The sequence below is a fragment of the Paramacrobiotus metropolitanus genome, unplaced genomic scaffold (assembly GCF_019649055.1).
Source record: "Paramacrobiotus metropolitanus isolate TYO unplaced genomic scaffold, Prichtersi_v1.0 Parri_scaffold0000014, whole genome shotgun sequence".
Lineage (NCBI taxonomy): Eukaryota > Metazoa > Tardigrada > Eutardigrada > Parachela > Macrobiotidae > Paramacrobiotus > Paramacrobiotus metropolitanus.
In genome coordinates, this window is record NW_026570234.1 from 500,260 (window position 1) to 527,526 (window position 27,267).

Sequence of the window (27,267 nt, forward strand, 5' to 3'; positions counted from 1 at the left end):
CAAATTGCTGACCTTAAAGCTCTAAATGTTTTCAGACTTGTGTGAGCTCGGGTGCACAGCATTTTTCGTAGGCTATTTTTAAAGTCAGTGCAACACGCATTCAGATTCAGAGCTATAGTATTCGTAATTAAGCATAAGATTACTCTGCACAATTAATAATACATCAGGAAGAAGACTTTCGCATGGCAATATACAACAGAAAACATAAAAATGTACAAAATTCTGTACAGACTGTACAGCCTTTCAGGTTTTGGACGGCAGTGCAACAGGTGAGGATGAGCCCGCACTACTGCTATGAACATCCGCATTTTTGCTGTTGGTATTGGCATCCGAATGAGCCATGAATATCTGGGTCGAGTCGGACGTGGCATCGGCCCCCCGCAACAGCACTCCCGTTTTCGTCATGGCTGATCCTTTACCGGAACTGGACGACTGAAAGCCCAAACCGGTACTGATACCCGTGGAGCCCATTCCACCATCCGCGGCTTTATTATTAGCCACTGTGCTTAGATCCCGTTTGCTTAATAATTTTCGGAAATGATGAGCAAAAGTATCTGCGGTGTGGAAAGAATGGCTGGCAATACCGGCACTTCTATACCAAGTTGCAACATTTCCGTAAGTGAGATGTATTAACAACAGGGCAATCGTTACCAGAATTCCAGTAAAACGTGGGGCAAACATTTTGGTCGTAAAGCAGTAAACTTGGATCTGGCGCGGCAATACTCTATTTCACAAATTAATAGAATCCAAAAACGAGGATGCAGCACGAATTTGGTATCAGCACTAGTGCTTGTGTTTGACGAAACATAAAGCACTTCAAGTTTCTTTTATAGCTGTACAGATACTTTAATTAAATCTGACTTGGCTAATATCGAATCACATGTAGCAGTAAATTACACCAGCAGCGGAACTGATAACACAACATGTGTGCCGACATCAGATTTTATCGTAGTTGCCTTCTGTTTGGGATTTTCCTGGGTACAAAACTACATAAATGGTCTGAAATTCCAAGTAAGTTTTCGAGGGAAAACAAAATTCCGCCTATCTAAACTGTGCGATCATACGCACTGAATTATGTCATTTCGCAGCAATTCTGAAATTTTCAAACCTCCTTGGGATCTTGTCAACACAATCGGCGCAGAAATGTTTTAAAAGATCTTTTTACCAAAATTCAACTTGAAGAACATATAAGTAACGAATTTTTACAAAAAACGTTTCATCATTGGATTTCGAGGAATGCATCTCGAGTTGTCTTTTTGTCAGAACAACCGGGATAATGCAAATGTGTGGCATATATGTAAAATACATTGAACGTGTGCAATAAAAAGCACACATCTTCCGCGGGTGATTGGAAATTTTGCTTAATTCGTGCACTGTCACGATGAAAACGTCGCGTTCTATATATATATTCAAAAACAACAATAATTTCTAATCAAAACTTCTAGATAACAAGAGATGAAAGACACCAGACAGTCACAGGAATGAAGTACATAATCTTGTATAAAAGAAAGCTAATCTCTGCTGCCCGCAAACACACATTCAGCTACTGATTACCACGGCCAACATGGATCACTACAATAACGCAGATAAGTTTCCATTTGTCCGGTTTTCACGTGCATCAAGGTGGTGTACGCGGTTAATTTGTTAAGCACGGGCTTTGTGTTCAACACATCGAAAATGTTCGGCAGCGTGGCATTAGCCCTTCCCATTGTGTTCATGCATTTCATGGCCGGGGTTCGACGGTCATCAATAAACAGTGGCTTCTTCCAGTGGTCGTAGTTGGTTTCCAGAATATACCATGTGTTGTTTGTGATGTTAAGATTCCAAATATCCAAAGCCTTGTCGGCAGCGCGCGTAATAACAGCACCCTCTCCGCTTTCCACTCCACCTAAAAAATACAACAGTTCAGCACAGAAAAGATATCATATGTTCATTCAAAATAGATAACAGTACTTAAACAGATAGAAACTGCAGCAGTATTGCATAGTCCCGATAGAAAACTTGAGGATCCACTGTAATTAAGATCACGATGCCATAAACTATCAGAATTTATCGCATTACATAATTATACGTAATTTTAAGCTTTGAGTCGCTTCTTATACGCACAATACTGTTTACAGTATTTATATACTAAGATTTACCTCAATTTTGGTTACCGCATTTGCGGCAATTTATTACAATCTGAAATCAGAAAAAAGCAAACGCGCAGACGAAAACCGTACCGAGGATAAAATAGATGGGCCCAATCAGCTGCTTCGTAGAGAGGATATTCTTGGCGTCGCTGAAGGTGTCCACAGTTTCGAACACCGTTCTGGTCAAGAAACCCATCCAGTTGCCCGTATGCGTTCCCAGAATCCATTTCAGAATTCCAGCTAGACCCGATCCTTTCAAGCTGTATCGCTCGTTCACCGTCAAGGAGAATTTCTGCGGCTTCATCCCGGTGATAATACCAATATACCCGACAAAATTGACACCCTTGAATACCGTCTGGTTATTTTTCGTAAACTCCACATTGACCACCAGGGGGCGGAGTTTTTCCGTCAGCAGCCATGTATCGTTATGCACATCCCAGCCCATAAACAGTCCAAAATCCATATTGCGTGCATGGTAGATTTCACCTGATGGGTCTTCGCTGACGATGGACGTACAGAGGGCGTTGAATTCGTAAAATAAATTGTACAGATAGACTTCTCCCAAGGGAACACCGGAGGCCTGTGCGATGCCCGTCATCTCGGCAACGGCGATATCGGGAAGGCCGCTCATCAGTTTGGGCAGATCACGGTCGACAATGTCAATGATCAGTCCACCGGAGAAGCTGTTTACGAGACTCTTGATGACAGCTATCAGATCGCGCATCTCCTGAGCCTTGTCTGTCGCCAGTTCCGTCCAGCGTTTCTCGCCAGGAAGATCTAGATTGATTTGGTAGGTGGGGACGTTAACGGGACGGTAGGGCGCATCCGCTGGGGGATACGTGCCATGGCGACAATCCTCCACGTAGGGAGGAAACTGCGCGGACACGGCGCAGAATGCCGTGAATAACAAAAGCAGTTGTTTGCGAGCCATTCTGCCAAATCCAATAACTATGAATGCAAACAGATCCTGGTTTTACAGAATTTTTACAACTTATATCTATACATGAATCTTGGCTATACCAGATGCCTGTTGTCCGATAAGGCAGTAATTTCTGATACAACAATTGCAACAAAGCAGAACGATGATAGCAGAAAAGATAAGTAGTTCAGAAATCAGCTGACTAGCACCATAAAATGAAAAAATAATATAAGTACAACAACAGTAAGGAATAACACTATTCTTAAAATTATTACAAATTTTAAAATTAATAACTGACTGATGAAAACGCCTCTGATGGCTCTGTAGGCCATAAATTTTAAAGACGTAACTCCCATCCCGTGTAGGTCCACTACTGCAACGAATATTGGCTTGCCCAACCGCCAAGTGGTGACAGCTGGGCTACCTTAACAGAGCAGCGGATTATTCCACTGAGGGAAAAAACAGTCGGACCGACTCGGGTGGCAAACGTTTTCTCGTTTTCTGTGTTGGTGCTTGCTCGACACTGTGTAAGTTTTTGAAGGTAGACTGTTTCAAAAGTGTCACATATAATTGTACTTGTTTATTACTCATAGTCTCATTCATAAGCTGCCCGTGCGGATCTGTACCAGGTGTAAATCTTGTGACAACACTCAAAGGTAAGCTTCATTTCACGAACGGGCAAGCCAGTCAGACACTTTCGCTGCTTACAGCTTATAACATGGCCGCCGCGCGAACCACAATCCTTGCGAGCTATACACTTTGAATTTACCTTACAATTAGTTATGGAAAGGACCAGGAAATTACAGTACTTATTAATTAATTATTATTGATTACTGATTCGCGTTCACTGCTGTTGTACGAATTTATGATTATTTATCATTTGGTGGATCTGAGTACATCCCGTCGCTGATTTCAGATTATGCCAGCAGTGGGCAGAAAACCACTGGAAGACTATCAGACCACTTACATGGATACTGATCAGTCCAGTTCATCTCCGCGCACCCGCAGCGCGGCCCAGCGCACTCCTAACACTACACGGCGCTCTGAATCCCCCAATAAGAACAGTCCTTCGAAGATGTACCCTGATCTCAGTCAGCTGCGAAACGAGTATGATCCGCGGTATCCTCGTGATATTAAACCGGTGTATCCGAACATTGCTAGCGAACGAGCACATGCTGATAATTTTGTTTACCTGGCTTCTCATTCACCATATAGGGAGGGTGTGCCGGCCGAAGAGCATGTGTACGAAGAAATCCGAGAGGATGAGAATGGGGCTAGTGCGCGTTGGGTGTATGAGTCGACAATGGGAGGTCCAGCACCAGAAGATGAATTTGTGCAGGAATCACTGAAACCGCAGCCTCCTCCGCGTGTCCGTAAGGCGGTTGCGACCCGGAATGTCGCGGATGGGGAAGTCGAGCGGAAGACTTTACCGGAAGGACCCTTGTGGTTAATAATTGTCGCAGTTGCTTTCGGTGTGTTGGCCTTTTTTGCCAGGCATCAGGTTGCATCGTATTGGAATTGGTATTGGACACCCACAGACAGTCAGCACGCGTTGGATCGCTTCCATGAAAACTTCAAAAATTTTACTGCGGACTTCAAGAACGATATCCATCCTGATTCCCTAAATGTTCTTCGTCATGTGAGTTACTAGTACTGACTATAAGTATTGTACTCCTAGGCGTGCGGAATGGTAGTTTTGACTATAATATTGTGCTAGTCATATGCTTCGAGCATGTTACGTTTTGTTTTTTTTTGCAAAATAATAAGAATTGTTTGCAGAATATTAGGAATGTTTGTACACATTAATAATATGGTTTGAATATGGCGTGATTATTTGTTAACGTAATTAATATTAATATTCGTACCTAAAATTACGATGCATTGTGACATGTGGTGTAAGTGAATTTGTCTTCACCGTGTGCGTCATCTCGTATAGAGCACGCAGGGTTTTTATGGCTTCGATTGAACTGTTTTAAAGACTTATTATTTTGCTTCGCTTAGGCATTGGAGCATCATGTTGAAATAGCGGAAAACTCGAAACAGCAGTATCCCACTTGTATCCTGCTTGCTGGCGACCGTGCCGGCTCAAAGTCGTTGAATTGTTTGGCCGGCCGAATTGCTGAAATGATTCCGTTTCCAGCTAGCAAGAACCCTCCTAAACGACCCATTTACACGGTGGACTTGAAGGACGATTCCCATCTTCACAATAAAGACCCCGACCACGAAGATTTGCGGAGTCGTGTACACAGTGGCATCAATGAGGGTATCAATAACGGAGCGAAAATTGTCGTTTTCCGCAATCTGGAGGCACTGATACCCAAAGACATCCCATTGCTGCAACTATTCTACAGTTACTGCGATGGCGAGAATCCCACCTTTCCCAAAACACTGTGGATATTAACGGTCGGCACGGAGAACGTAACGTATGCGGATGAACGGGAAATAGAAATTAAAACAGACACACATGACACACATCGAAGTCTTGGAAGAAAAGTGGAGGAGTTTTTAGAGAGGATTTTAGAGGGTAACCCAGATGATGCGGAAGCTGCGGAACGTGTTAGAAAACGAACCAGTGGCAACCCGATTTTAACGCGGATTGCCAATTATATTATTCCCGTTTTGAAAGCTCCGCAGACCACTGGCAAGTGTTGATGTCGCAGTGAGCTTGGCACTGGAATCTGACTGCATGTTGCAGGTCTCTGCTGAATTTCCTTTTGGTGTAAATTATTTGGGCTACTGGTAAAATTAATGGCTGCGGCAGTGTTTTCCAGCTGTAGATTTTTTTATAAACCGTTTGATGAGCAGCTTGTTGTATTATTCCATACCGTTGTTTCCGAATTTTCGTTCGCAGCCAAAAACTTTCCCATTTCATAATTTTCAGACCAGGAAGCTAAATTGGTACTGTGGTTAAGAAATAAATCGGTTCGGTTACAAAGAACCATTTAAATGTGTACATAATTGTCAGAATCACTGTCCGAATCGGCAGAATCTATATCAGACAACTCATCATCGAAATCCGCTAATGGTGGCTCGCATTCTTTATACAAATTTAATACAGCCGACACGTTGTCACTGATAAAAAGATCGCTTGTTCGGGAATTGGTGTGTGGCACCGATGGCACAATCTCCATGAATGGTAAAGGAGCTGAAAAATTCGCAAGATCAACTGATTTTTTAAACTCGTCTGCATAATTAACTTAACACTTAGGATTTCTGCGTAGTACGCACAAAGCGAAGCCTAACCATATTAAAATTAAATTATGGTGACAAAAGTCAAAAGTTATAATTCCGATGCAATAAATATGTAAAATGTTGCGAAGTGCTACGTTAGCTATTACCTGTCTTTTTCTTTCCTGCCTGTCGATTGCGAAAGAAACAGTAGTCCATGAAAACGTAAATTATAGCTACTATCAGAAACGCTAAGGCGAAAATCTGAAAGGACATTCGGTGGCCAACCGCCGTGATGACATAGCCGCCTGCTAACGATCCCAAACCTCTTCCTAAAAAAAATGCATTATTGTGTATTCGAAATTTTCGCTCAAAATAAGTGCGTATGGAATTCTTACCTAAACCAAATGTTACCGCTGTGACGACAGCTTGCAGCGAAGCAGCATAGATGGGATTTACAGTCTGAGCATAGTGGACCGGAACAAGATATATGATTGCCTGGAAATTAGAATGATGTTGCAAACAATAAATTGCAGTGAAAACACTTCCGGTGCGTACATACTCTGTATCTTATTCACAACGTAAGTTTGCAGACCACATTAACAAGCACAATAGAAACGTTAAGACTTAAGTATATCTTTACATTGTACTTAATGTGCAACAAAAAAAGGTTACCGTTGTTATTCCAGACATCATTTCCACAACGAGAAACCAGTAAGCGCTGGGCAGCGCGGCATAGCACAGGAATCTTGTGCTCGTTAAAAGAAGCCCAATAACCAGCAGGTTCGAGTGTCCGATCCAATCAATAATTTTGTTCGACAATAAAAATACTGGAATAGCTAACAAATTCGCCACGGCTGTTCCACTGCCCAGAAGAACTTTCGAAGCGGCAAGTTCTGATTCCAAAAACCAAAACAAAAAGCTAAACAATAAAATAACTTTAAGAATTCTTACACCTGGCGCTCATTTTATACATACCAAAATAGTACAAATGTAGAAAGTTAAATATAAATCGTATGATGGCAGAATGTAGAAAGAACACATAATTATTATGTAAATTATGCACCAATAAGTTTTATTGTCGTGTGGAAACTAGATGCATGCAAGAAAAATGTTTTCAAATAGTTGCCTCATGTATTGAAAGAAATCGGTTCACCTGGTACTGTAACCTTCTCCCATTCCTGCCGCACACATGACAAACAATACTGCAGCAACTTGGAGATTTTTTATCGCCTTGCTAACATCGCGCCAGACATTTTTTTGTGGCGATCGTGCCGGCATATCGATTAACAAAAGCACCAGCGCACCCGCCGCTGCCGAAGATGCGAACAAAATGAATGCCGGAGTGAAATCTGATGCGCTAAACCGATCTGTGTCATTACGGCCTTTATGGCTGGACACATCAATCAAATATCCTGATAATGGCGGAAAACACACAAAAGCAATGGAGGCAAATATCCTGTGCATAGCAAACGTGGCACTGGCATAATTCAGTATCAGTCGAAAGGTTATGGTGTCTATGATTATAAAGACAGCCGTCAAACCCACCAAACCCAGTAAACGGAGGACAAAATACATGGAAACTGTCAGTATATGGCTGCCTTCCACAAACGTTTCCGTACATGTGAACGAATTGGCCGTTGTAGCTTGACAGAAAACCGAGCACTCCGCGTCTTTGCGTCGCCGTCGACCATTTTTCCCACGGACACACCTTGCTGCTTTGATCGCGTAGCCTTCATCATTATGAAATCCCAGGACTTCCCAATTCGAATTTGACCGATTTTGATCTGTCTGTTCGACATCGAACATTTTTCGAAAGGTCATATTTTTAAACACCTGCAATTCCAGCTCATCCCATTTGGAGCAATAGTGATCGTTTCCGGTGGCGGCAAAGAAGCAGACGCTGGGAACAGATCGTGCGCTTCGACAATCCGTCCAACAATCCTCGATCTGCAGCTCATTATCACCGTGATCACTATAGGTCACCGTCAGGTTACCGTTGTCGCAGTTGACCACATTACGTTTGGGCACATAGAAGACGGCATTCTGCTGATCATGACAGTGGAATTCAATACCGACGCTACTGATGTGCGTTGGACTATTTTTTGTAATCAAGCGGGTGGTTGGAACCAGCGGGATGAGCAGATGAAATATTATATGCAGAATGCTAAATCCCAAAAGGGTCCATTTGTAGTGACCGATTTTATCAGCCACTATACCGCTGAACGGAACGAATAGGCAGCTCAACAGTGGCAACAAACAGGATATTATTGCTGTTTCCAATAGGCTAATTCCAATACTTTTCATATGCAGGGTAAAAAAAGGATAGAGTGCCGCCATACCTAATAACATGGGGAAATGTACTATACTGAACAATACAATTTTTAGTCCTCTCATACGCGTACCAGTACGTTACTTGATATGATTGTATCATTTATTTGGATTCGTATGTATGTATATGTATGTTATTTATATGAATCATATGCATCATTTATTTCTTACTGCTTCAAAATTAGATTAGAAAGTGAATATGCTAATTATACGTGTAATAGTAAACTTTAGGTCTGTCAGCATTTTTATATTGAAATCCGCGTCCACCGTGTTAAGAAATAATTTTTGCTGTTTAATACTATTTACCTCTCGAGCGGTACAGAGTATCAAAACAGCAAAAATGGACTGCAGGACTGCAGCCACCCGTTTCAAAGCTCTGAAACGGGTGGCTGCAGTCCAAGTATATAGTGCTCCTTAACCGGTTAAAATATTTCAAAAGTAAAACGTCGTAGTGTATGTACTGTATTAATAATATATATGTACAAGGGTATATGCATGCGCACACCCATTAAACCTGTCCGACTTCGATTAGGAGTAACTGTATATGTTAAGTTACTTTTCATTTTTTTTCTTTATTACTACATTAGAGGACACATTTTTAAATGGCATAGTCAGAAGAAATTTGCGGAAACTAACGGATTGCGAGTGATTGCTGTTCTCTTTACAATTTAAGCCTGTGTTGGATGGAAAGGGGCGACTATGAGTCGATTTATGTCCAGTAAGCGTGAAGTAGTTATCATCTAAAAATTGTTGTACTAATTTGCATAAAAATCATAATAGTATGTCAGAAACTAATTACGAGGTATTTATGCACGAATCAGCACGATTACCACAATGTGCCAAATAAAACGCCCATTTAAGGCAATCTTTCTTTATTTCGTTGTACAAGTAAAATTACTATTTCGGTTATGGTCTTTCGAGTACACCCTTAAAATAATCCAGATTTATAAACAGTTTGCGTTTGGTCCGACTGCATGCCTGCACGAGGTAACTTAATTGTATTTTACGAAAACTGACAGCTCTATGATTCGAAACAGCTAGTCTACTGTAACTAACCACTAAAAAAGCCGCTGTGATATATATTTGGACAATAAGAGCGTGACCACAAAAGCTTTTGGCTAATGGTGGCCATTTATGGATTTACAAGCATTACACTCACATTTCTGCCAGACTGGTGCATAACATATAGTTCAGATTACCTTTTTAGATTTATGTGCAACTGAGAATGTGCAATTTGTACTTGTAATTGATCATCGCGATTATGAGTAACGTAAGTTACCGTTGCAAATTATAACTGCTTCGTATACCAACGATTCTGTCTGTATACTATGCCAAGTTTTTTGTTCAGTGATGCAAGACAAAAATATTTAAGTAAGTATAGATTTTATCCCTGTTGCGTACACAGTTTATTAGAACACTATCATCGAGCTCTATCCATTTCTTGATTCCTGAATATCAAAACATGCAGTTACGCTTGAGTTAGCGGCAGCAAAGCATCCGCGGCTTTTAATTAAGGGTATTTACAACCGTCCGGTATTAATTTCAGCGGAATTTTCATTGACCTCTTGAAGCAATGCTCAAGAGCAGCATGCATAAATTTTGACCCACGAATAAAACAGCAGACTTACCTCCGTATACGAAAAATATAGCAATCTTTAGGGGTAATAATTTGGGAATCACGCAGGGATCTTTCTCGGTGGCCATTTGTTCTTCCGGCTGAATTCGGCTATTCCTCTGCAGTAGCCGCATCGTATCCTTCTTCGTATACTCCGTGCCGCTTTTCGGCATAGCACGCATTTGCAGTGAATTGCCTAGTTTTTACAGTTTTGTCCAACGTTATGATTAGACAAAAAAGCAAAGCTAACAAAAAGCGTCGGCATATTTGCTGATGAGAAAGAAAAAAGTGTAACTACATGTTCGTATAAAAGCTCGAGTTCATAAAAAATGTATCTTCGAAAGCAGATCGATCGAACAGTGCGCACGAATATTAAACAGTAGTGTTGCCTTAAGGTTACTCTCGACTGCGCGCGATATTGTAAGCGTATCGTTTCTCAATATAGTAATCAAAACTATACAGTATCTGTACAGCAAGCAGGAATCATGCCGAGAAATATTAGCACGGCAATTGTTGCACATGTTAGACGATCTGTCGAAATAGCACGTTACTAATTTATCAAACCTGCAATTACCGCTTCGAACGTTTTCAGAATCTGCGAAAACGTCATCTCAACAATGTTCAAGATTATGTGGTAACTACATACTTTCTACGAGCTAGGCGTTTTCTTTGCTAAACAATTTTACACATTAACTATGAAAAACGAAAAAAACATACGATTGTACGTGTCCTGAGTTTTTAACGCTACACTATTATTACGAAGTTGCGAATTGACAAAATTAATATGTGAATTCGAGTGCGCACGGCGCACTTTAGTAAGCGACACGCACTACAGTACAATGTTAGACTAAAAAATTACTTTCCCAGTCCATAGTTAATTTTTGCAAGCCGCAATCCATATTTAACTTTTACCTGAAACCATATGTTACAGTAATTTTTTTATACTGACCAAATGACCAGTGAGGTAAGTGGGCTGATGTTCTATTCTGCATTTATAAACTAAGTAAATCTCGACCATAGGATTCTATACCAATGAAAGCCTATCGCGGAATTATAGTGTCCGTACCTGTATGCCGCTAAAATAAAAAATGGTACAGTACCAGAGACAAAATTGACAACATAATTTTCGGAAGTTGTACAACAGTTCAGACTTCAGATACATTCGTTTACAGTCTAGTGGTAGAAAGCGCATTCGCCGAGAAAATAACATCATGGTAAAATGGAGAATTGACCAACAGACCAAACTGACCAACAACTTGATAACCTAACAACCGAATTTAAATTAATACTGCAATCCATGGTATCGGCAATATTAAAAGTTGGAAGATCTCCGGTGGTCACTTTGTGGCGGCCGCCAGTCGCGTGGCGGCAGTGCTCCCGTTTGGTTATTACTTAGATTATACCGGTCAATGTCCGCTTCAGGAAGCAGTCGATCATGTTGCTCCTTTAGGGACCGAAACGTTTTGGGATCGCCATCTTTATCGAACAACTGATTTTCTAAATTATCTCTCATGCGGTGGAATTGTTCGTCATGTGGTCTCGATGGGTAATACGGTGCATCCTTCGGTTTTACAATGGTCTCTATGCCGGGCGCCAGTGGTTGAACTTCTTCCTGTGTAATTACTGGCAACTTCGAAATGACTTCTGGAACATCTAACGGGATGAAGAAATTTTAAATTATAGCTGTAAAAAATTTCCATGATCACATGTACATCATTATTTCTCATACTTCTACTAACACCGTTTGCAATAATTAGATCCGCTGATTTCCAGGTAACACATATACACTATACGCTGAATGGTTTCTTACCAGTAGCGGGAAGAATAGTTGTCCGAAGGCGTTTAAGAACAAGGTGGTAGAGCAGAAAATATATTATTCCCACACCGGCACAAATTCCTGACCATATCCTAAAAGTTTGACGATATCCCAGAGCGTGCACCATGAATCCACCCGTTAATGGTCCGATCCCTCCTCCTAATACCAAAAGTGTCAGATGTTATTTTTACCTTTTAAGCAGTTTTAAAAACCAGGATCAATCCGGCGGTCATGCTCGTAAGTAAAATAAGTGTAATAACAACTGTTATTAGAAAACTGCTGTTAATGATGGGTCTTGAAAAAACTTGACAATAATGTGCAAGAGCGCTCAAAATGACCGGCGTGACATCAATCACGCTTACCCAAACCAAAGTTGACAGCTCCAAATAATCCAACAAGAGTCGCTAAATATCGCGGAGCCGTTTTGATGGCAAATTGTGGAAGCACGACCAACATCATCTGGGTAACGGCGGTGAGCACTTCAATGGGCAGGATTAGAAAAGGATTATACGTGTAAGAATACAAAAGAAAACGCCCTGCGTAACAAAGCAGCCCAGCAGCCACAATGTTTTCATGGCCAAATATTCGTATTAGTGGGGTGGAGAAGAAGAGCAGCGGAATTGACAGCAGATACCCAACCGTATTAATTAATCCGAACAGCCAGCCAGGGGATTTCATGATAAATTCGGGGTCTCCTTTCATGAACAGGAAGAGATAACTGCAAATATGCCCATAGTTTTCAGATGTGGGAAAACAGAAAAAATTTATTGTATTCGTTAGAGTAAGGTGTTACGCACATGAAGCACTATATACAAAGTACTTATACTTATACGTATTCTATTATGCGAGTATGACGTAAGAGTTGAAGATTGGAAGTCCTTTTATTAGTAATAAAAAAAATTTTATAATGTAATAAATAGCTGATAGAATTTATGGTACTTATTATCTACACTTTATACGGTTTCCGACCAGAAACTTACTTGACGATTACACCAAAGGCACAGCCACTCATAAAGATCGCCACAACAAAGGCCGCTACATTCGGTATCCGAAGCACCACGCCCACCGATTTCCAAATATTAGCCTGCGGCTTTCTCGCTCCAAATTTCATGCAGACCATTAGCCCAGCAGCCATTAAGTTCAGAGCTCCAAAAATATAAAATGCCGGTGAGTAGTCGTCGCTTCCCGTCCGCTTCTTGGCCACATCGATCAACCAGCCGGAAATGGGCGGTACAATGCAAAATCCCACCGAGGCGAATAGTCGCTGAATGCCAAAATCCCCATTCTCCTGCTTGGCAATCTCCAACACCGCCGCATCCGACAGCGGGAAAACCACACGGATGGCTGTAAACGACAGAAACCTCCACGTGAAATACAACGCGAGCGTCGTCAGACGATCGCCTATTTTTCTCCAAACTGATTCGCGGCAGATGACCTCGTTCGTCGACTTGGCTTCGCAACTGACGGAACAATTCATTACCGGACTGATATCATTGGAGACACAACGGGCGTTGTCCAGATCACGGATATTTCGTAATGGGAACGCAAAACTCGACGGACTCCACGTGATGTTGCCCATTGGCTGGACACTGGTCAAGTGGGCTTTAAGCGTGTCGATATTGTCAAGGGCAAAGCAATAGCCGTCCCTGCTGTTCACCGCGCCAAAACACATACGTGGATTACTGTAGCCCCGTGCAATGCAGTTGGATGTACAGTTGGTCAGCTCCGCTGACTGCCAGTTATTTTTAACGGCACAATGGTGTAGTTTTCGCGGGGTATCTGTGGTCAGTCTCAAATCGGGAAAATCGGAGATGCCACAAGGAAGATTCACGGTGAAGTTGGAGTTTTCCAGAGTTGAATTTTGGTTGATCATTTTATTTTCGTAAAACGGCACTCCGAACCAGAGGAGAGTGTGCAGAATGACGCTGAGAATCGTAAAGATAATGAGAACGATTTTATAGTTCCCGACCCGATCGGCCAGAAAGCCGCCGATCGGTGGGCCAATACTGCTGACTATGGGAAGAAGGAAGAGGATCACGGCAATTTCCTTGATGGATATGCCCACACTCATCATGTGCAGCGCAAAATAAGGGAATAATGCAGCAACACCTAATTTTGGAACAGAAACATAAAAGTAAAAGTTTATAGCAGAAATTCTTACTTAGGTAACTTATAACATTTACGACGCAATGTGATGTGTTTCAGTTTCCGATAGCATTCATTTTTGATATTGAAAACAAATTAAATATTTTTTTGGCTCTCAAAAGTCAACATTAAGAAAAAAATAGATTTTTTTCAATACTTCTTTACTAACCTCCATGAATCAAGAATACCAGCAGCTTAACCGGCAGAAGTTTTGGGTTGATTTTTAAAACCGTTTTGAAGCTCTTTGCCGGTGGAGGTTGCATATTTTGTGGAGCATTCCCGACCACAACAAGGGGTTTTCCATTTTGTGCCTCTTTGCTAATCAAATCCGATTTCTCCATTGTACCCGTAATTGACTATAAAAATTTTGCGAAGCAGAAACACGCAGATGAATCACGCGGTCAGTTTGTTGAGATCATGCACGGAAGTCGGACTATCCGCTTATACGCAGACGTCAACTCACACTTGTATCACATAAACTGTAGAATTAGAAAATGACCCATCCATCGTCGGCAACCAATTTAGATCAGATGCGATGAGTGCGCTGAGGTTGGAGCTTGAAAAATTAACTTCAAACGGTTAAAACTCTGCCAAAAATATTTTAGCCAGAAGGTGAAGCTTAGTGTTGAACCAGTTTAGATCACGATAGACTGGCATACACCGCTCGCGAGTAAAGTGAACTCGAATCAAGCATCACTCGCAAGGTAATAAATCTGATTTTAACGGTATCCGCTATAGTCTTGTAATTACGGTATTATCAGCTATTGCACCATTTAGTACTGTAGTAATTTATTTGGTCTTCCGGTGGTATGCAAGATCTACAGAAGATACTCAATAGTCAATATCCGTGCCTGGACGACTGAGTCATTAAAACTATTAACGGCAGCAATATTCCAGTAACTTGTTATATTTACCAAACCTTGCTCTTTTTGCAAACGATTTTCGATATGGCAGCTGTTGCTGGACACGATTACAGACTTATAGACTTAAATAAGCAACGAAAGAAGCAAAAAAATTTTAATGCTGTGCCACCAAAAGACTGCGTTAATGCGGCAGTTGCCTATTAGTGCATAGTATACTTATGCCGGTATTTGAAACTTTGCACTTAATAAGCGAACTTGTAAAATCCCTGTATTTGAAAGAGATTCGTACAGTTAGACTGCTATCCGAGTAATTAAAATTATGTTAATTCATCAGCAGAGTTTTAGAGCACAATCCGACCGCCGATCGCGATCGCGAATAAGCATTAAAATGGCACATGTAGCATCTCCAGTTTACTCCAGTAGCATCTCCAGTTTACATTGCCTGGGTAAAATTAATTACTTCATGAGCTGATACCGCTACGATTTCGGTAGCCGGTTGTTACAGAAAAACGGAAATGGACAAACTGTGATATTATTACCGTACGAAATACAGTACTCGCCAGTCGTGGCTTTGTTGTCCGGCTGTGACGTATCACACCTACGTACGGTGTTATGAGTGCATCAGAAACGATGGGGTGTTATGAGTGCATCCGAAACGATGTTACGAGTGCATACGAAACTGTTCAAGGCTGTTTGTAATTTTTGGTACTTATTTGATCGCACTTAAAATTTTGTGCATCTCAAATTCGAAACATATCACAATCTGTCCTGAAATTAGAAGACAATTAGCAATCAATTTAGCAAGATACGAATGTGCAGTCTAATGCAAAATTGAAAAATACCGACATTTCCAGTTCCGGTATTTTGTGATTCTCTGCACTGCACTGGTGTAAACTAATTTTTTTCGCAGTGCGAAATTCGTACTTCGTAAATTCCTTTTTAGATTTTTATTTCTATGGATTTCCTTGTACAGACACACATTTCTTCTGTTCATGCTTTGGGAAATTATATGGACGACTGTGTCGACGGATGCGATGAAGGTCGTTCACTCTCGAACCATTTGCACAAACGCTTAATTTGCTTACAGTAAGTACCATTCTCGTACCGCAGTATGCTACAAGTTGTTTTTACAGTACACGTGTGATGTCCGTATGCAGCTACTGTATTATTGTACATGCACAAGTCATCAGTGCAAATCACAAAATTTACGATTATTACTTACCACTGTTTAAATACCAGTACAGGATCGGAAAACGAACAATTACTTATAGTTCATTGTTACTGCGGTGTCATAATTATTTTTATTTTTTAAATTCGAATTCGCAGATTCCGATTAAATCCAAATTTTGTTCGACAGTGGATTTTATCCAGTTATCTACGAAAACTGTCTCCGCGCCTCGTTACATTTTGTGTACCCAAGTTTGGATAAACAACCCGCCGACCCGCTGTAGTCGTACGAGACAGCGCAATGTATTTGTTCGTTGCTTATTTATCGCTGGATTTGAGAAGCGGAGAGACGAACCTCTTTTCTTGAAGAAAAGTAAAAGAGTTTCTCGTTTTTCTGGAATGATGAATGATGATGATTGCAGAACATTTTTTTACGACTTGCTGGCCGTGTTGATTATATCTGGAGGGTACTAGGCAGGTAATGCAGTGGCCAAAACCGGAGATGCACCATGCCTGCTAATTCATCATCCAAAGCTTACCTTATCATCATCGCTATCGTTTTCCTGATCTCGGGATTCCTCTTCATTGGTCTGCTCCACTGGAACAACACAGTTACCCTTCGCCCACTGGAAGGTGCCACAAGGCAGCATAATAGTCTGAGTGAACTCTTCTCAATCGAGAACACCACTGCAACGAGGAGCAGCAAATATCGACCTAGCAAAAAAACCACATCTCCTCCGGCGGAAAGTCTTTCAGCCGATTCTTTCTATCTTGACGCCTCTGTTGTTGCCAGCCAGTATTCCATTAATCCGGCACCCTGTTCGACGCTTCCGGTGAAGCCGTACGTCGTCATTATCGTTTTTGCGCGGCCCAATGGATACAAACTCCGACAGGCCATTCGGAGCACGTGGGGCTCCTTGGTTGATACGCACTGCGGAGTGCGCATGTTGTTTATGTTTGGTCGCGTCTATGACTCCGCCGTGCAAGAAGCACTGAACGAGGAGTCCAAAAAATACGGGGATGTGATACAGTCCAACCAGTTCGACGACAGATACCGTTCCGCTGCCAATAAGGCTGTTCATCTGTTGCAGTGGGGTGCTGCGTTCTGCCCAGAATCGGCCTACACGGCCAAGATTGACGACGATAATTGGTTGAATTTACAGAAATATTTAAATTTTCTCAAAGCTCATCCGCCGAGTGATATTGTTTATGGAGGGATGTTTTATGCTGGGACAATAGTAATTCGTGATCCGAATAGTAAATATTTCGTTCCAAGGGAGGAATTCCCACAGGAATATTATCCCGAATATCTTTCCGGAATACTGTACGCATTCCCTACAAAACACTTGGCCAAAGTAGTGTACATGGCACAGCATAGTCAGATGACATTTAACGATGACGTTTTTGTCTGCGGAGTGGTGGCGACGAAAGCGGGACTGACGCGAAAAGAAGTTCCGGACTATGGATGGGATCACAATATACACGATACCACGTGTCCTAAGCGAGATAAAATGTGCATTCATTATTCGAAAATTGAAGATTTTTACAGACTATGGAATGATCCTTGCTTCAAGTATGAAAAGTTGTGTTAAACCAGTTAAAGGATGGATATTTATTGTTGCCTTATGTACTCAGTATGTAGTTTTGGTTATGCAGTTTTGTCACAATGTCTGCAGCATGTGAACCTGAGTTCCTTTTTTTAGCGCAGCTGCTTTTGCCAGCTTTAATTCTTTCGCTGTAATTCTCATTACGTGTTGAACTTGCAATCTCTGTCAAAGTCTCAAAGTTCTGTTTGAATAAGCATGATAAGCTGACAATGAGATAAATTTTTTCACAAAATATAACGAAAACAGAAGCAAGAGCACTGCAGCCGCAGGTGAATATCGGATGGCAGACTGCCTACCTTGCAGCGGTGGCATACCAATCGACCCGTAGCATGCGCCGCTGCCTGTTGGAAGGGCGATTCCGATCAGCTGTTTCGCCTAGGCCCTGCTTGTGAGTTGTCCAGCAAATAAAAAAATCGGATAAAAAAATGCTCACGATATTCAGGAGAAAAAAAGTTTTTGAGATTTTCCTTCCATAAAGTCCTCTTGTTAAGATGACACTTATAACAGATCTTGTTACCTATGTATCAGATAATATGTGAAACTCTTATTATTCGTTCTCTGCCTTATGTCTTCTGAATGGCTTTTCATAGCAGTTTGCCCTGCAGCTTAATGTTCAGTACGACTGTGCGAGTAACCCGTGCTGGTTCATGAAAGGCATCATTGGCCTTGTATTACTGTAATTGGATTTTGGGATAAGATTGGCAGTGAGCACTGCAAACCTGTTGGGGAGCTTTTTGTTTTTATTACGAACAGACTGAAAGACATGCTACTCTGGGCCGTGCGGTCTGAGGGAGTGTGAAACTTGAGGTGACGACTGAAGGTTCGAAGCACTGCTGTTATTAATTGATCGTTGCAAAGTCTACTTATTACACTTTGCAGTGGCCTCTGCAGTTCCGATACGCTAGTGACGCCAGTCACGCCACCAGTTGGTGCTTCGAAAAAATCCGGGAAAGGCGCTGCAAAATGGATGTAGAAATGACTGAGATCACAGGGACGGAACTCACGGAAGAAACATCCCCGTCAACACGCTCGTCTAATGTGTTACCTGTTCCTCGTGAGTTTCGTGGAAGCATCACAGAGAAAGTTTCGCAGCAGGAAGCCGTTGCAGTACAAGCAGGTAAATGGTAGCCATCAAAACAAAGCTCCAGTAAATCAAGCGGACGTCGAGTGGTGTTCTGCAGGCAAAGTTGGACCACCTGTAGATAGCAATGGGACTGCGGAGTTTTCCTCAGAAACCGCGCATACCCAGACCACTCCCACGACACCCGCTAGTTTCAGCTCGGCTAGCGGAAGTTCACCCGCTGCCAGCACGTGTAAAAACGCATTCACATTTTTACTGTTAAAGCCATCATCTAAACAGACACGGTTGTTTATTGTTTAGTTAGTCCAGATGCTTTCCCGGGATCCGTTGGACGGTGGCGTCTGCGTGACATGAGCATCAGCGAAGATGAGGCCAACAGTAAGAAAAAGCTGGGAAAACACTTCAAAAGAAACCGTAAAGCGATATTATTTGTGCTCCCTTACTTGAGATCTCAACCGACTACCATTAGAGCGTTATTGTTGAACGCTTGAACAGAATTTAATAGAATACCATTTGACTGGTATTACTATTTTTTTATTTAATACTAGTATGTGTTTTTATTTTTTCATAAAACCTTATACTTGCCCTAATATTTTTATAATTATTCATTAGTTTATTATTTATTTTATTGCCAGTTTGTCGCTCCTGGTCATCGTCCGCTGTGGGATCTCCTCGTTCGCCCACTTCCAGTGTGGAAGATAGTCCACAGTGGCAGTCATCTCCGGCGGCCGGAGCGGGTGTCGTTGCACAAGATGCCAGCAGTGTTTCTATGAATGGCTACCCAAATCATGACGGCATTGGAAACCGTATGCGTATTCGAGAATCACCTTTGGACCGGCAGATCTCGGAAACGGGACGATCGTTAGCCGAATCCGTCAGCCACGATGGGTTGCTGGACTCTTTTAGTATGCTGGCCACTTCTAGGCAGACTGGCGCCATGGGCACCGCCAAGCCGCCTCCCACTTCGTATCCACCTCGGTAAGCAGTATGCTTATTTCTGTTTGCATGGAGTTTTTGCTTACGAGCCTTTTATTTTGCAGTCCTAGTTCCCCCTTCGCAGAAATTGTTCCACGTAACGCAGGTTCAATTATCGCTGGACAGCGCCTGTTGGACAGCACGAGAAACAAGAACATGTGGAAATCCGCTCTAGTGGATCGTAAAATTCCTTTGCTTGGCTTATCGCCCGATAATCAGACTGGCCAGGTAGTGTTACGGTTCTGCCGATCCTTTGCTGTATAGTTCGGAAAATCAGAGAATTTTGTAGAATAAACGTATAAGAATTTCACTAGATTAACTATCGTTGGATTGAATCATTTAACATGACCAATCTTATGCAGATGCTGCCAGCCATCAACCGTATAGTTCACGATGAAGCTTCATTTTCTGCAGCTGAATGCCATGGGGAGAGGTCAGTAAATTAATGAAAATTAATGACATCATTTGTATTCCTTTTTTTGGTGTTTTATAGAGAAATGCACCAGAAGTTCCGTCTCTCGCGGTCGTGTAATGATCTATGTTTTCCGGCATCAGCAACGAGTCATACGGAAAAAACTGAAAAAGATAATCTGTCCTCTTTGCTGACTAACAGTATGCAGATTGATTCCACAACTACCTCAAGTGAGAAAGCTGTGTTCATGCTGGAGGACAAGTTTCAAGACAGTCCTACCGCCATGTCAGAAGGGAGTGACAGTGGTAATGGTAACGGCAGTGGTGGAAAAGAACAGTGGAAGTCTAATGGTGAGTAATTATTATTATTAAAATGAACGAGAATCGGACCGTCTCCGAGGTATTTCATTGTAACGGTGCTTTCCAGGATCACCAGCTGTGTCGGTGCCGGCGGATAGTCCGGAGCCAGCTATGAGCCCAGTTGGATTTTTTACGGTACGACTGAGCGATGTCCCTCACTAGCAGGGAAAGACCGTATTGTATAGATGTCACAGTCTTCATTTGGGTTAGACACCGGGAAGTCCAGGAGCGGCTGGGACTCCGCTGGGAATGCGACCGCGCTCGGGAAGCCAGAGTCCATACCGTAGAACATATACCTCGCCAAACACCGTGCAGTTGCGCCAAAGTGTGCTGAATGCCAAGAGGAAACGTAAGATACATTAGCATAAAATTAGGTTTCCGTAAGTTGTAATTTTTCAGAGCAGCAGTAGCCAGACTGCGCCCTAAAATATCGATTACGATAACATATTTTATGAAATAAAAATTGTGCATGGGTTTAAGACTTGCCATAGAATCGTTGTGCTTTATTTCGCAATCACGAATAGATTTTGAATGGGCTTTTATTGAAAGTTAAACTTAAATTTATACCGGTTTATTTAAAAGGAGACGAATTGGATGAGAGTATGGAAGATGTTTCGAAACGCCCCTGCAAGGGCGATAATATGGAATAATGATGCACAACATCCCTATGTGATGCTGAAGATCGACCTGCTGGCATCACTAGTTTTTTTCCGGTTTTACACCGCACATATCGTCTTTGTTGGAAATCTCTGTCATCGTTCAGTTTGGGTTGAGTACACTGCATTATTTACTTTGGAAGTGTTGCTACAGTTTGTGATGCCTGGAAGCTGGCCCAGTGGTTGCAAATCGGATTTTAACCGGTTTTGAGAAATGCTGAATTCGAAGTCACTGAAAATCCGCTACTATTCGGAAGGCATTTTTCCTTTTATTGTCCTGCTCTGTGGTCCCGTATTACACAATTAAAGTGCACTTTTGATGGATAAATGGATCTCTGCGGTATTTGGGAAATGTTTCCGTAAGTTATTTTGCCTTATAATAAATATTTTTTGGCATAACTCCTGGTTACTTTTTTTCAGTAAACCGCAAAATATTGCGCGACAAAGCAGACTTGATCGCCGCTCAAACAAACTGTTGTGGAAAAGCGGAACGAGGAATGGACAGCGGTCAGCATCGAACGAAGTCGTTGGGAAGTCGAACGTGTTTCGGACCCACCAGTCTTTCAAATTACACAGTAATTAGTGGTTATATATTCTGTTGATAAGTGCAAAATTTCAGCTGTTTTAGTGATTTCATCTGTCTTTCGAAATCAAACATTTTGAACAGGGATTTTGCTTTTAAATACGATGTATAAACTCTGTACAGTCGGTAGATACTATAGATACTTTACTAACTGAATAACGAGTGAACAACAATTACTGTTACAGGTGACTGATTGACAACTGTTTGTTGTGAAACTTGATTATTGACATTTTTGATTTGATGTGGACGATAGTCTGAATAACATGAAATATTTATTAATGGTTTGCGAAACTTGGGATATTGAAGTTATCGAATTGATACGTTTTGTAAACATATCCAATTGTTGACGGGAATTTACATACTACACTACATCCTTCGTTAGCGGTCGTTGTTGGGATCTGGCGTAGTGGCACTGGTCGCCATTCCGAGTTCCACCTGACAGCCACATGAAGCAGGAATTTCGAACCATTCCAGATGCAGTCCTCTTGCGGGTGTGCAAGTGAGAAGCTGTTGGATATAAAAGCGCTGTTGACAGTAGCTCTTCAGATTGCTGCAGAGATGTTCGCAGGGTTCATCGGGCCTAAAATTTAGAAACAAATTCTGACAAATTGTTTACGAAAGTACAAGCATAAGCAGCTACGTTTACTCAACTATGGACATTCGCCGAGTTATACGTTTGAATCTTTAGTTCGCAAACCAGATTAAATTTGCAGTGAAAGCATTCTACCACAAGCGCAACAAATGCATTGTTCTGAGTTTTCAACTTTTCATATCTACATTATAATGCTACGTAAATCTAATAAAATGATGTTTTGCGTGCCCTGGTTGACCCGAGCACATGAATGAGCTCAGTATGTGTCTACGTTGGCTATTTTATTCTTGCGAAAAATGCAGGTATATCTGGTTGGTTTTTGATACTGTTATTAATAATCTCATTGTTATTAACATTTGATTAATTGTCAGTATTACTATTCTGATATGTTAGTTATTAGATCAGCTGGGAAACTGTAGCTTGTAGTACTTGTACAGTGTGTAGCTGATGCCTCATTACTTCCCACTTTCGTAATTAACAGATAAAGGCCGGACAAACAGACACGGTTTGATTTTGTCTGAATTAAGAACCCTCGATGCGCTCCAGTCGATTAAATTTAAACATTTATATGTATCTTAATGGATCTTACCGAAGACATTCCTCCATTCTCACAATCTGCTTACAGTCACCCATTTGCACTAACGGCATCCACTCGCGGTTTTCAGTTCGCGCTTTGACAATTCCAACCGCCGCCTTCACCACGGATGGGCAAACTTCGTACGTATAATTAAATTTGGACATTGGAAACATCAGTCGGGAGTATCCGTATGGATCTCCAGAAGAATCGTCACGTTTTCCACGCCGCTGATCAACACGCCTCTGCGAGAAAGACGAAGTTTTCCCGGACTGCATCAACCGTTCTTGCGTCGATCGTGGTTTCGGCACGATGTTTCGTGAACGAATCGGCTGCGAGGTTTCCGGTTCGGCGGGGTTTTCGGCATCCGGAGCCGCATCGGTTGTCGTCATGTACGTGGACGGTTCTTTAGAAAACAGCAGTTCATCTGGAAATTCTTCGCACGACCACTGCACTTTGGAGCGCAGTTGTTTGAAAAGGTCAACATTCTCCAGTAAGCAGCTTGTTATCAGCTCGCTACAACACATATTCACCATGATTACATATGATTCCGCAGCTGTAATCCAAAAAAATTATTGGCTTTAGCACACTAGCTGCATTACCTTGGGTATTCCTGATCCACTGCGCAATATGACAAGCTAGGAGATTCGGCACAAGCGGGAGGTAACGGATGCGCTCCTAGAAAATAGTACAGGATATTCGTTCATCAAATAATACGTATATAGCAGAACCATTTCAAATAGTTTCCTGAAGTTCAAGTAAGGGAATTTTTTAGTTTTACCGTAAAGAACAAACGGAGGTTGTGGACCAGCATTAACGATTCGGCCATTTCGGCGCATCGCACCTGCGAGACGGAAAATTAATTTTGCTTGTGCATAGTGATATCACCATTATACCGATAATATTGATGACCTTTCAAATCTTTGGTATATGCAGGTCTTGCTAACATTAGAAGATTAGACAAAGTGTAATAAAAAGCAAGAACGATGCAAACATTGCAATAAATATATCATATAGCGCGGGAATAGAGTAATAGTCAACTGTGGCTAATGATCTAATAATTGAAAGCCTTACTGTTTCGGTAAGTAGCAAGGGGTTGCGAAAACATGTTCGCCATTGATCTGAAGGATGGAAAACTGGGGTATTCGGGCCACACTCCATCATCGCCGGCAAACACGTTCGTGATGCTTATGAAGAGAAAGATCACAAAGGCAAAATGCGAGGATGACCTTTGACATGGAAGGCCCATTTTGCAATGCACTGATAGTGGTTCCTGAACGGAGTATGTGTACAACGGTATTAAACTTTGCGCCAGAGAAAAAACGACACACTATGAAAATCATATTTCAGTTTCTTGCGGATTTGCTTATATATATACTGAACCAACCTCGAGGAAGTTGCTAGTGTAGCATCAAACAGAAGCCTTAATCTTAGCAGAAAAAAATTAAACATGCCGGGACGAGCTTAAAAAGTCGATAAGTAGCGAATGGAACCGCTGCGAAAATTACCGCAAGTGATCGCTTTACAATCACTTCCGGTAGATTTAATTTGAGCGTTTCGAAACTGACCACACATGCACTGATTTTTATGCAGTTACAAGTGATCAGTAAGCACAAGTCCATTATTGTAGCTTTTCTGGTTTCGCCAGCGCAAGTGGTTTTCAGTTCTATTAAACTGTTAGCATTAAATATTTTGAATCTACGTATATACCTGTTAATGCGCTTAGCTGCAGTGCTGGTAAATTTATCGGTGGCCTAAATAGTGTCCTTAATCACAGTCTAAAAGCCCTTTACAAAGTTTCGTAGAATTTCTTGTTATTTTGTGACAGTATATCGACATAAACTTGCAGCCTGACATGTAAGTCCTGAGTCATTTTATAAAAAGATATGCCCTTCAGCTAATTGTAATCAGACGTCTGGAGCACCATGGTGTTTGATTGCATGAAGGGCGCCGTACCACGTCTTCAAAAAGTCATAAACCGAACTACTAAAATCGTATAATGAGTTAATTCGAACTTTGGAAAAGTGACTAATCGCTTTCACTTTTACTTCTAATCTATACTTCCATCTATTTCCATAGTATGATATTGATGAAATAACTCGATACAGTAGGGCAGTTTTAAACAACTGCATTTCACAGCACCTTTGTCGCATATATCTCAGTTGCAACGGCAAAGAACAGCAAATAACTGTCGCAAGACTACCAACAATCTCAACAATAGTGTATGCACATTGCACACCGAGACGAAGCAACCGACACCCACAAACAAAAGTAACAAAACAATGGACACCAGATAACTAAAAACTCCTTACGATACAATCCCAGATCTCTAAAAACGTAGCAGACCAAACAACTAGAGTAATACAATTATATTGCACAGGCCACAGACCCATCAAACAATAAAAATTGTTTCTACTGGAAATAAGTTTTATACCTTTGGCCAACTATACTATTACAAGGTGCCATACTGGGTTCCATTAAGCCATATTGACATATGGCTTCCAAAAAACATCTGTCATAAAAACACACGATTTTGAAATCATAATCGGTATGTAGACGCGGACGCCGATTTTGTTTCCGGTATCCACAGTTAAGCGTTCATCAGCAGCGCCAGCTTAGATGCACTTTTTGGATCACACACCCAGCATCGGCATTGGCGAGTTGCCAACGCTTGATAGACTGAAAAACACTAAAGTGACATTTCCTACGGAAATAGCTCCGTCAGGCCTGGATGGAAAGGGAAATAATCGGGATAAACGGGAACTGGATACAAACCACATGGAATACTTCTATAATTATTAGGCTATTAGCCCAACCATTCTAGCGACAGCTATGCTGACTATGCAGTATGCCCGTATTAACTGGCATACCGTAAACCACACCCCTAGCTTGTGCCAATCACAGGGGTGTAACATTTTGGTTACAGATTTCCCCATAGACCGTGCAAGAAACAAGCCGTATACACTCTTATACAGAAAGTCTCACTTTCTGTTTTTATTATAGTGTATAGGTCCTGCAACAGTGTGCAGGCCTGACGGAAAATATGAGACATCAGTAAGACAACACTGAAGACTGATTTCAACCTGACGCTGAAATGAAATTTGAAGGCTATTTATAGAATTACGGTTTAGTTAAGCCAGAAAACTATGCTTAATTACGAAAACAAAGCAAAAACATTCGTATATCGCAGAAAATTTGATATTTGGGGCTGAAAATTATAATCGTATAGGTTCAGACATGTTTAATTATTAATATATATTTAATAAAATTCATTAGCTGCTATTTACTGTTTAGTAAATGGATGAATTTTTTCGTGCCTTCAGACTTTTTGAGTACAATCTTGAAGTACGCTTACGTATTTGTTAATATCACGGCAGATGTTGTACTAGCGCGTTTACGATAGCACAGTCTTTATTTCTTATGCCGTGCTTAATACTGTCAATTTCATTCAGCACAGAAATCGCTTGGGAAAATGCTGATAGTGCTAGTTTCCATTAACTTTACTGGTTTGTGGAAACTCACTTGTTGCTAGAATATTCAAAAGGAAGAGCGGGAACAGCAAGAAAAGGCAGACGAAGGCCATGATGGAAGTGAATTCGTAGTTGCTGTGCGGTTCGATCAAAGAAACATTATGTGATAATGTGATGATGTACGCCACGATTCCGATGCCGTTGCAGTACAGGCAGAAGAAGGCATTAAAAAGGAAATATCCCCGACGGAACTTGATATGCATTTCACGATGGATAGATCTTTTGTTAGCAAAGCGACCCATAATTCCCACAAAGATATTGACACACCCGATCCATGTCGCGTACCATAACCGGTCTTCACCCGGCATCAACCGAAATCCGCGATCAACAATTACTCGTTGTTCAGGGCTCGTCCCATTGTTAGTCCTAAGTTCCGAGGAGCCGGAAAAAATTGGGAAATGCGCTAAACAAAAATAATTTTTGTACACAATAATCCGTTGTGATAGAAGCGCGTACCGGTGCAGCGCAAATGCACCTCTTAGTTAAAGAAGCAATGTCGCAATTATTGTACTTTTATGAGATCTAATACTGTGGACACTGCTCAGTAATAATATTTGTTACAGCTGATAGCTCAGGAACCTAGAGTACTTCTGTTGACAAAGACAGACTTTACCGCCGCGTTTGTTTTTATACAGTACGATAACAGCAAGACGGTTGTCAGTACTAATGCCAATATTATTTCTTTTTCTTGTACCGAAGACCGTACCCATGGTAGGTAAATCTGAAGTTAAGCATTTTTAAT

General features: G+C 41.5%; 7 protein-coding genes across 11 annotated transcripts; 3 read left to right on the plus strand and 4 right to left on the minus strand.

Moving 5' to 3' along the window:
• Positions 1 to 59: 59 nt before the first annotated feature.
• On the minus strand, positions 60 to 3,335 carry LOC129584765 (acid ceramidase-like). Its single transcript, XM_055477077.1, has 3 exons — positions 3,153 to 3,335; positions 2,223 to 3,080; positions 60 to 1,888 (listed from the first exon to the last, which is right to left on the minus strand). The coding sequence occupies exons 2-3, from the start codon at positions 3,061 to 3,063 to the stop codon at positions 1,551 to 1,553; spliced, it is 1,179 nt and encodes a 392-aa protein (XP_055333052.1). The 5' UTR covers positions 3,064 to 3,080; positions 3,153 to 3,335; the 3' UTR covers positions 60 to 1,550.
• Positions 3,336 to 3,378: 43 nt separating this feature from the next.
• On the plus strand, positions 3,379 to 6,006 carry LOC129584764 (uncharacterized). Of its 3 annotated transcripts, none has more exons than XM_055477075.1 (4): positions 3,379 to 3,578; positions 3,645 to 3,707; positions 3,968 to 4,690; positions 5,053 to 6,006. In XM_055477075.1, the coding sequence occupies exons 3-4, from the start codon at positions 3,971 to 3,973 to the stop codon at positions 5,701 to 5,703; spliced, it is 1,371 nt and encodes a 456-aa protein (XP_055333050.1). In that variant the 5' UTR covers positions 3,379 to 3,578; positions 3,645 to 3,707; positions 3,968 to 3,970; the 3' UTR covers positions 5,704 to 6,006. The 3 variants fall into 3 exon arrangements, with proteins under 3 accessions (XP_055333050.1, XP_055333049.1, XP_055333051.1); XM_055477076.1 differs by having other exon boundaries at positions 3,405 to 3,707; positions 3,968 to 4,158; positions 4,267 to 4,690; positions 5,053 to 6,004; XM_055477074.1 differs by having other exon boundaries at positions 3,381 to 3,707.
• Positions 5,947 to 10,338, minus strand: LOC129584744 (uncharacterized). The gene is made up of 6 exons (XM_055477054.1): positions 10,179 to 10,338; positions 7,376 to 8,561; positions 6,895 to 7,141; positions 6,618 to 6,717; positions 6,390 to 6,551; positions 5,947 to 6,196 (listed from the first exon to the last, which is right to left on the minus strand). The coding sequence occupies exons 1-6, from the start codon at positions 10,336 to 10,338 to the stop codon at positions 5,994 to 5,996; spliced, it is 2,058 nt and encodes a 685-aa protein (XP_055333029.1). The 3' UTR covers positions 5,947 to 5,993.
• Positions 10,339 to 11,125: 787 nt separating this feature from the next.
• Positions 11,126 to 14,759, minus strand: LOC129584763 (uncharacterized). The gene is made up of 5 exons (XM_055477073.1): positions 14,296 to 14,759; positions 12,962 to 14,090; positions 12,344 to 12,699; positions 11,976 to 12,140; positions 11,126 to 11,818 (listed from the first exon to the last, which is right to left on the minus strand). The coding sequence occupies exons 1-5, from the start codon at positions 14,465 to 14,467 to the stop codon at positions 11,478 to 11,480; spliced, it is 2,163 nt and encodes a 720-aa protein (XP_055333048.1). The 5' UTR covers positions 14,468 to 14,759; the 3' UTR covers positions 11,126 to 11,477.
• Positions 14,760 to 16,177: 1,418 nt separating this feature from the next.
• Positions 16,178 to 17,987, plus strand: LOC129584766 (beta-1,3-galactosyltransferase 5-like). The gene has a single exon (XM_055477078.1). The coding sequence runs from the start codon at positions 16,666 to 16,668 to the stop codon at positions 17,746 to 17,748; it is 1,083 nt and encodes a 360-aa protein (XP_055333053.1). The 5' UTR covers positions 16,178 to 16,665; the 3' UTR covers positions 17,749 to 17,987.
• A 181-nt stretch (positions 17,988 to 18,168) lies between these two features.
• Positions 18,169 to 22,146, plus strand: LOC129584559 (uncharacterized). 3 transcript variants are annotated; one of them, XM_055476765.1, is made up of 13 exons: positions 18,186 to 18,248; positions 18,292 to 18,583; positions 18,643 to 18,880; positions 18,945 to 19,076; positions 19,145 to 19,222; positions 19,480 to 19,822; positions 19,885 to 20,047; positions 20,182 to 20,252; positions 20,313 to 20,581; positions 20,658 to 20,725; positions 20,801 to 20,939; positions 21,173 to 21,605; positions 21,667 to 22,145. In XM_055476765.1, exons 3-12 carry the CDS (start codon positions 18,727 to 18,729, stop codon positions 21,238 to 21,240), a joined length of 1,485 nt encoding a protein of 494 aa, XP_055332740.1. In that variant the 5' UTR covers positions 18,186 to 18,248; positions 18,292 to 18,583; positions 18,643 to 18,726; the 3' UTR covers positions 21,241 to 21,605; positions 21,667 to 22,145. The 3 variants fall into 3 exon arrangements, with proteins under 3 accessions (XP_055332743.1, XP_055332744.1, XP_055332740.1); XM_055476768.1 differs by having other exon boundaries at positions 18,169 to 18,570; XM_055476769.1 differs by lacking the exon at positions 18,945 to 19,076 and having other exon boundaries at positions 18,169 to 18,583; positions 21,667 to 22,146.
• On the minus strand, positions 22,089 to 26,655 carry LOC129584560 (uncharacterized). Its single transcript, XM_055476770.1, has 6 exons — positions 26,518 to 26,655; positions 24,070 to 25,684; positions 23,777 to 23,839; positions 23,598 to 23,673; positions 23,011 to 23,511; positions 22,089 to 22,409 (listed from the first exon to the last, which is right to left on the minus strand). The coding sequence occupies exons 2-6, from the start codon at positions 24,242 to 24,244 to the stop codon at positions 22,208 to 22,210; spliced, it is 1,017 nt and encodes a 338-aa protein (XP_055332745.1). The 5' UTR covers positions 24,245 to 25,684; positions 26,518 to 26,655; the 3' UTR covers positions 22,089 to 22,207.
• Between the last annotated feature and the right edge of the window lie 612 nt (positions 26,656 to 27,267).

What these genes read in the sequence shown, in the direction of transcription:
- LOC129584559 (XM_055476768.1), top strand. Translation starts at nt 18,727, where the DNA reads ATGGATGTAGAAATGACTGAGATCACAGGGACGGAACTCACGGAAGAA. An exon ending in AGCCGTTGCAGTACAAGCAG is followed by an intron (nt 18,881 to 18,944) that starts GTAAATGGTAGC and finishes GGTGTTCTGCAG; the next exon opens with GCAAAGTTGGACCACCTGTA. An exon ending in AGAACAGTGGAAGTCTAATG is followed by an intron (nt 20,582 to 20,657) that starts GTGAGTAATTAT and finishes GGTGCTTTCCAG; the next exon opens with GATCACCAGCTGTGTCGGTG.
- LOC129584744 (XM_055477054.1), bottom strand. Translation starts at nt 10,338, where the DNA reads ATGCCGAAAAGCGGCACGGAGTATACGAAGAAGGATACGATGCGGCTA. An exon ending in GGAGAAGGTTACAGTACCAG is followed by an intron (nt 7,142 to 7,375) that starts GTGAACCGATTT and finishes TTTATTGTTTAG; the next exon opens with CTTTTTGTTTTGGTTTTTGG. An exon ending in AGCGGTAACATTTGGTTTAG is followed by an intron (nt 6,552 to 6,617) that starts GTAAGAATTCCA and finishes CATTTTTTTTAG; the next exon opens with GAAGAGGTTTGGGATCGTTA.
- LOC129584560 (XM_055476770.1), bottom strand. Translation starts at nt 24,244, where the DNA reads ATGGGCCTTCCATGTCAAAGGTCATCCTCGCATTTTGCCTTTGTGATC. An exon ending in CCTTGCTACTTACCGAAACA is followed by an intron (nt 23,840 to 24,069) that starts GTAAGGCTTTCA and finishes TCCGTCTCGCAG; the next exon opens with GTGCGATGCGCCGAAATGGC. An exon ending in AGAATGGAGGAATGTCTTCG is followed by an intron (nt 22,410 to 23,010) that starts GTAAGATCCATT and finishes TCTAAATTTTAG; the next exon opens with GCCCGATGAACCCTGCGAAC.
- LOC129584764 (XM_055477075.1), top strand. Translation starts at nt 3,971, where the DNA reads ATGCCAGCAGTGGGCAGAAAACCACTGGAAGACTATCAGACCACTTAC. An exon ending in CCCTAAATGTTCTTCGTCAT is followed by an intron (nt 4,691 to 5,052) that starts GTGAGTTACTAG and finishes TGCTTCGCTTAG; the next exon opens with GCATTGGAGCATCATGTTGA.
- LOC129584765 (XM_055477077.1), bottom strand. Translation starts at nt 3,063, where the DNA reads ATGGCTCGCAAACAACTGCTTTTGTTATTCACGGCATTCTGCGCCGTG. An exon ending in GCCCATCTATTTTATCCTCG is followed by an intron (nt 1,889 to 2,222) that starts GTACGGTTTTCG and finishes TGTATTTTTTAG; the next exon opens with GTGGAGTGGAAAGCGGAGAG.
- LOC129584763 (XM_055477073.1), bottom strand. Translation starts at nt 14,467, where the DNA reads ATGGAGAAATCGGATTTGATTAGCAAAGAGGCACAAAATGGAAAACCC. An exon ending in GGTATTCTTGATTCATGGAG is followed by an intron (nt 14,091 to 14,295) that starts GTTAGTAAAGAA and finishes TTCCAAAATTAG; the next exon opens with GTGTTGCTGCATTATTCCCT. An exon ending in AGCTGTCAACTTTGGTTTGG is followed by an intron (nt 12,141 to 12,343) that starts GTAAGCGTGATT and finishes TTTTGGTATTAG; the next exon opens with GAGGAGGGATCGGACCATTA.
- LOC129584766 (XM_055477078.1), top strand. Translation starts at nt 16,666, where the DNA reads ATGCCTGCTAATTCATCATCCAAAGCTTACCTTATCATCATCGCTATC.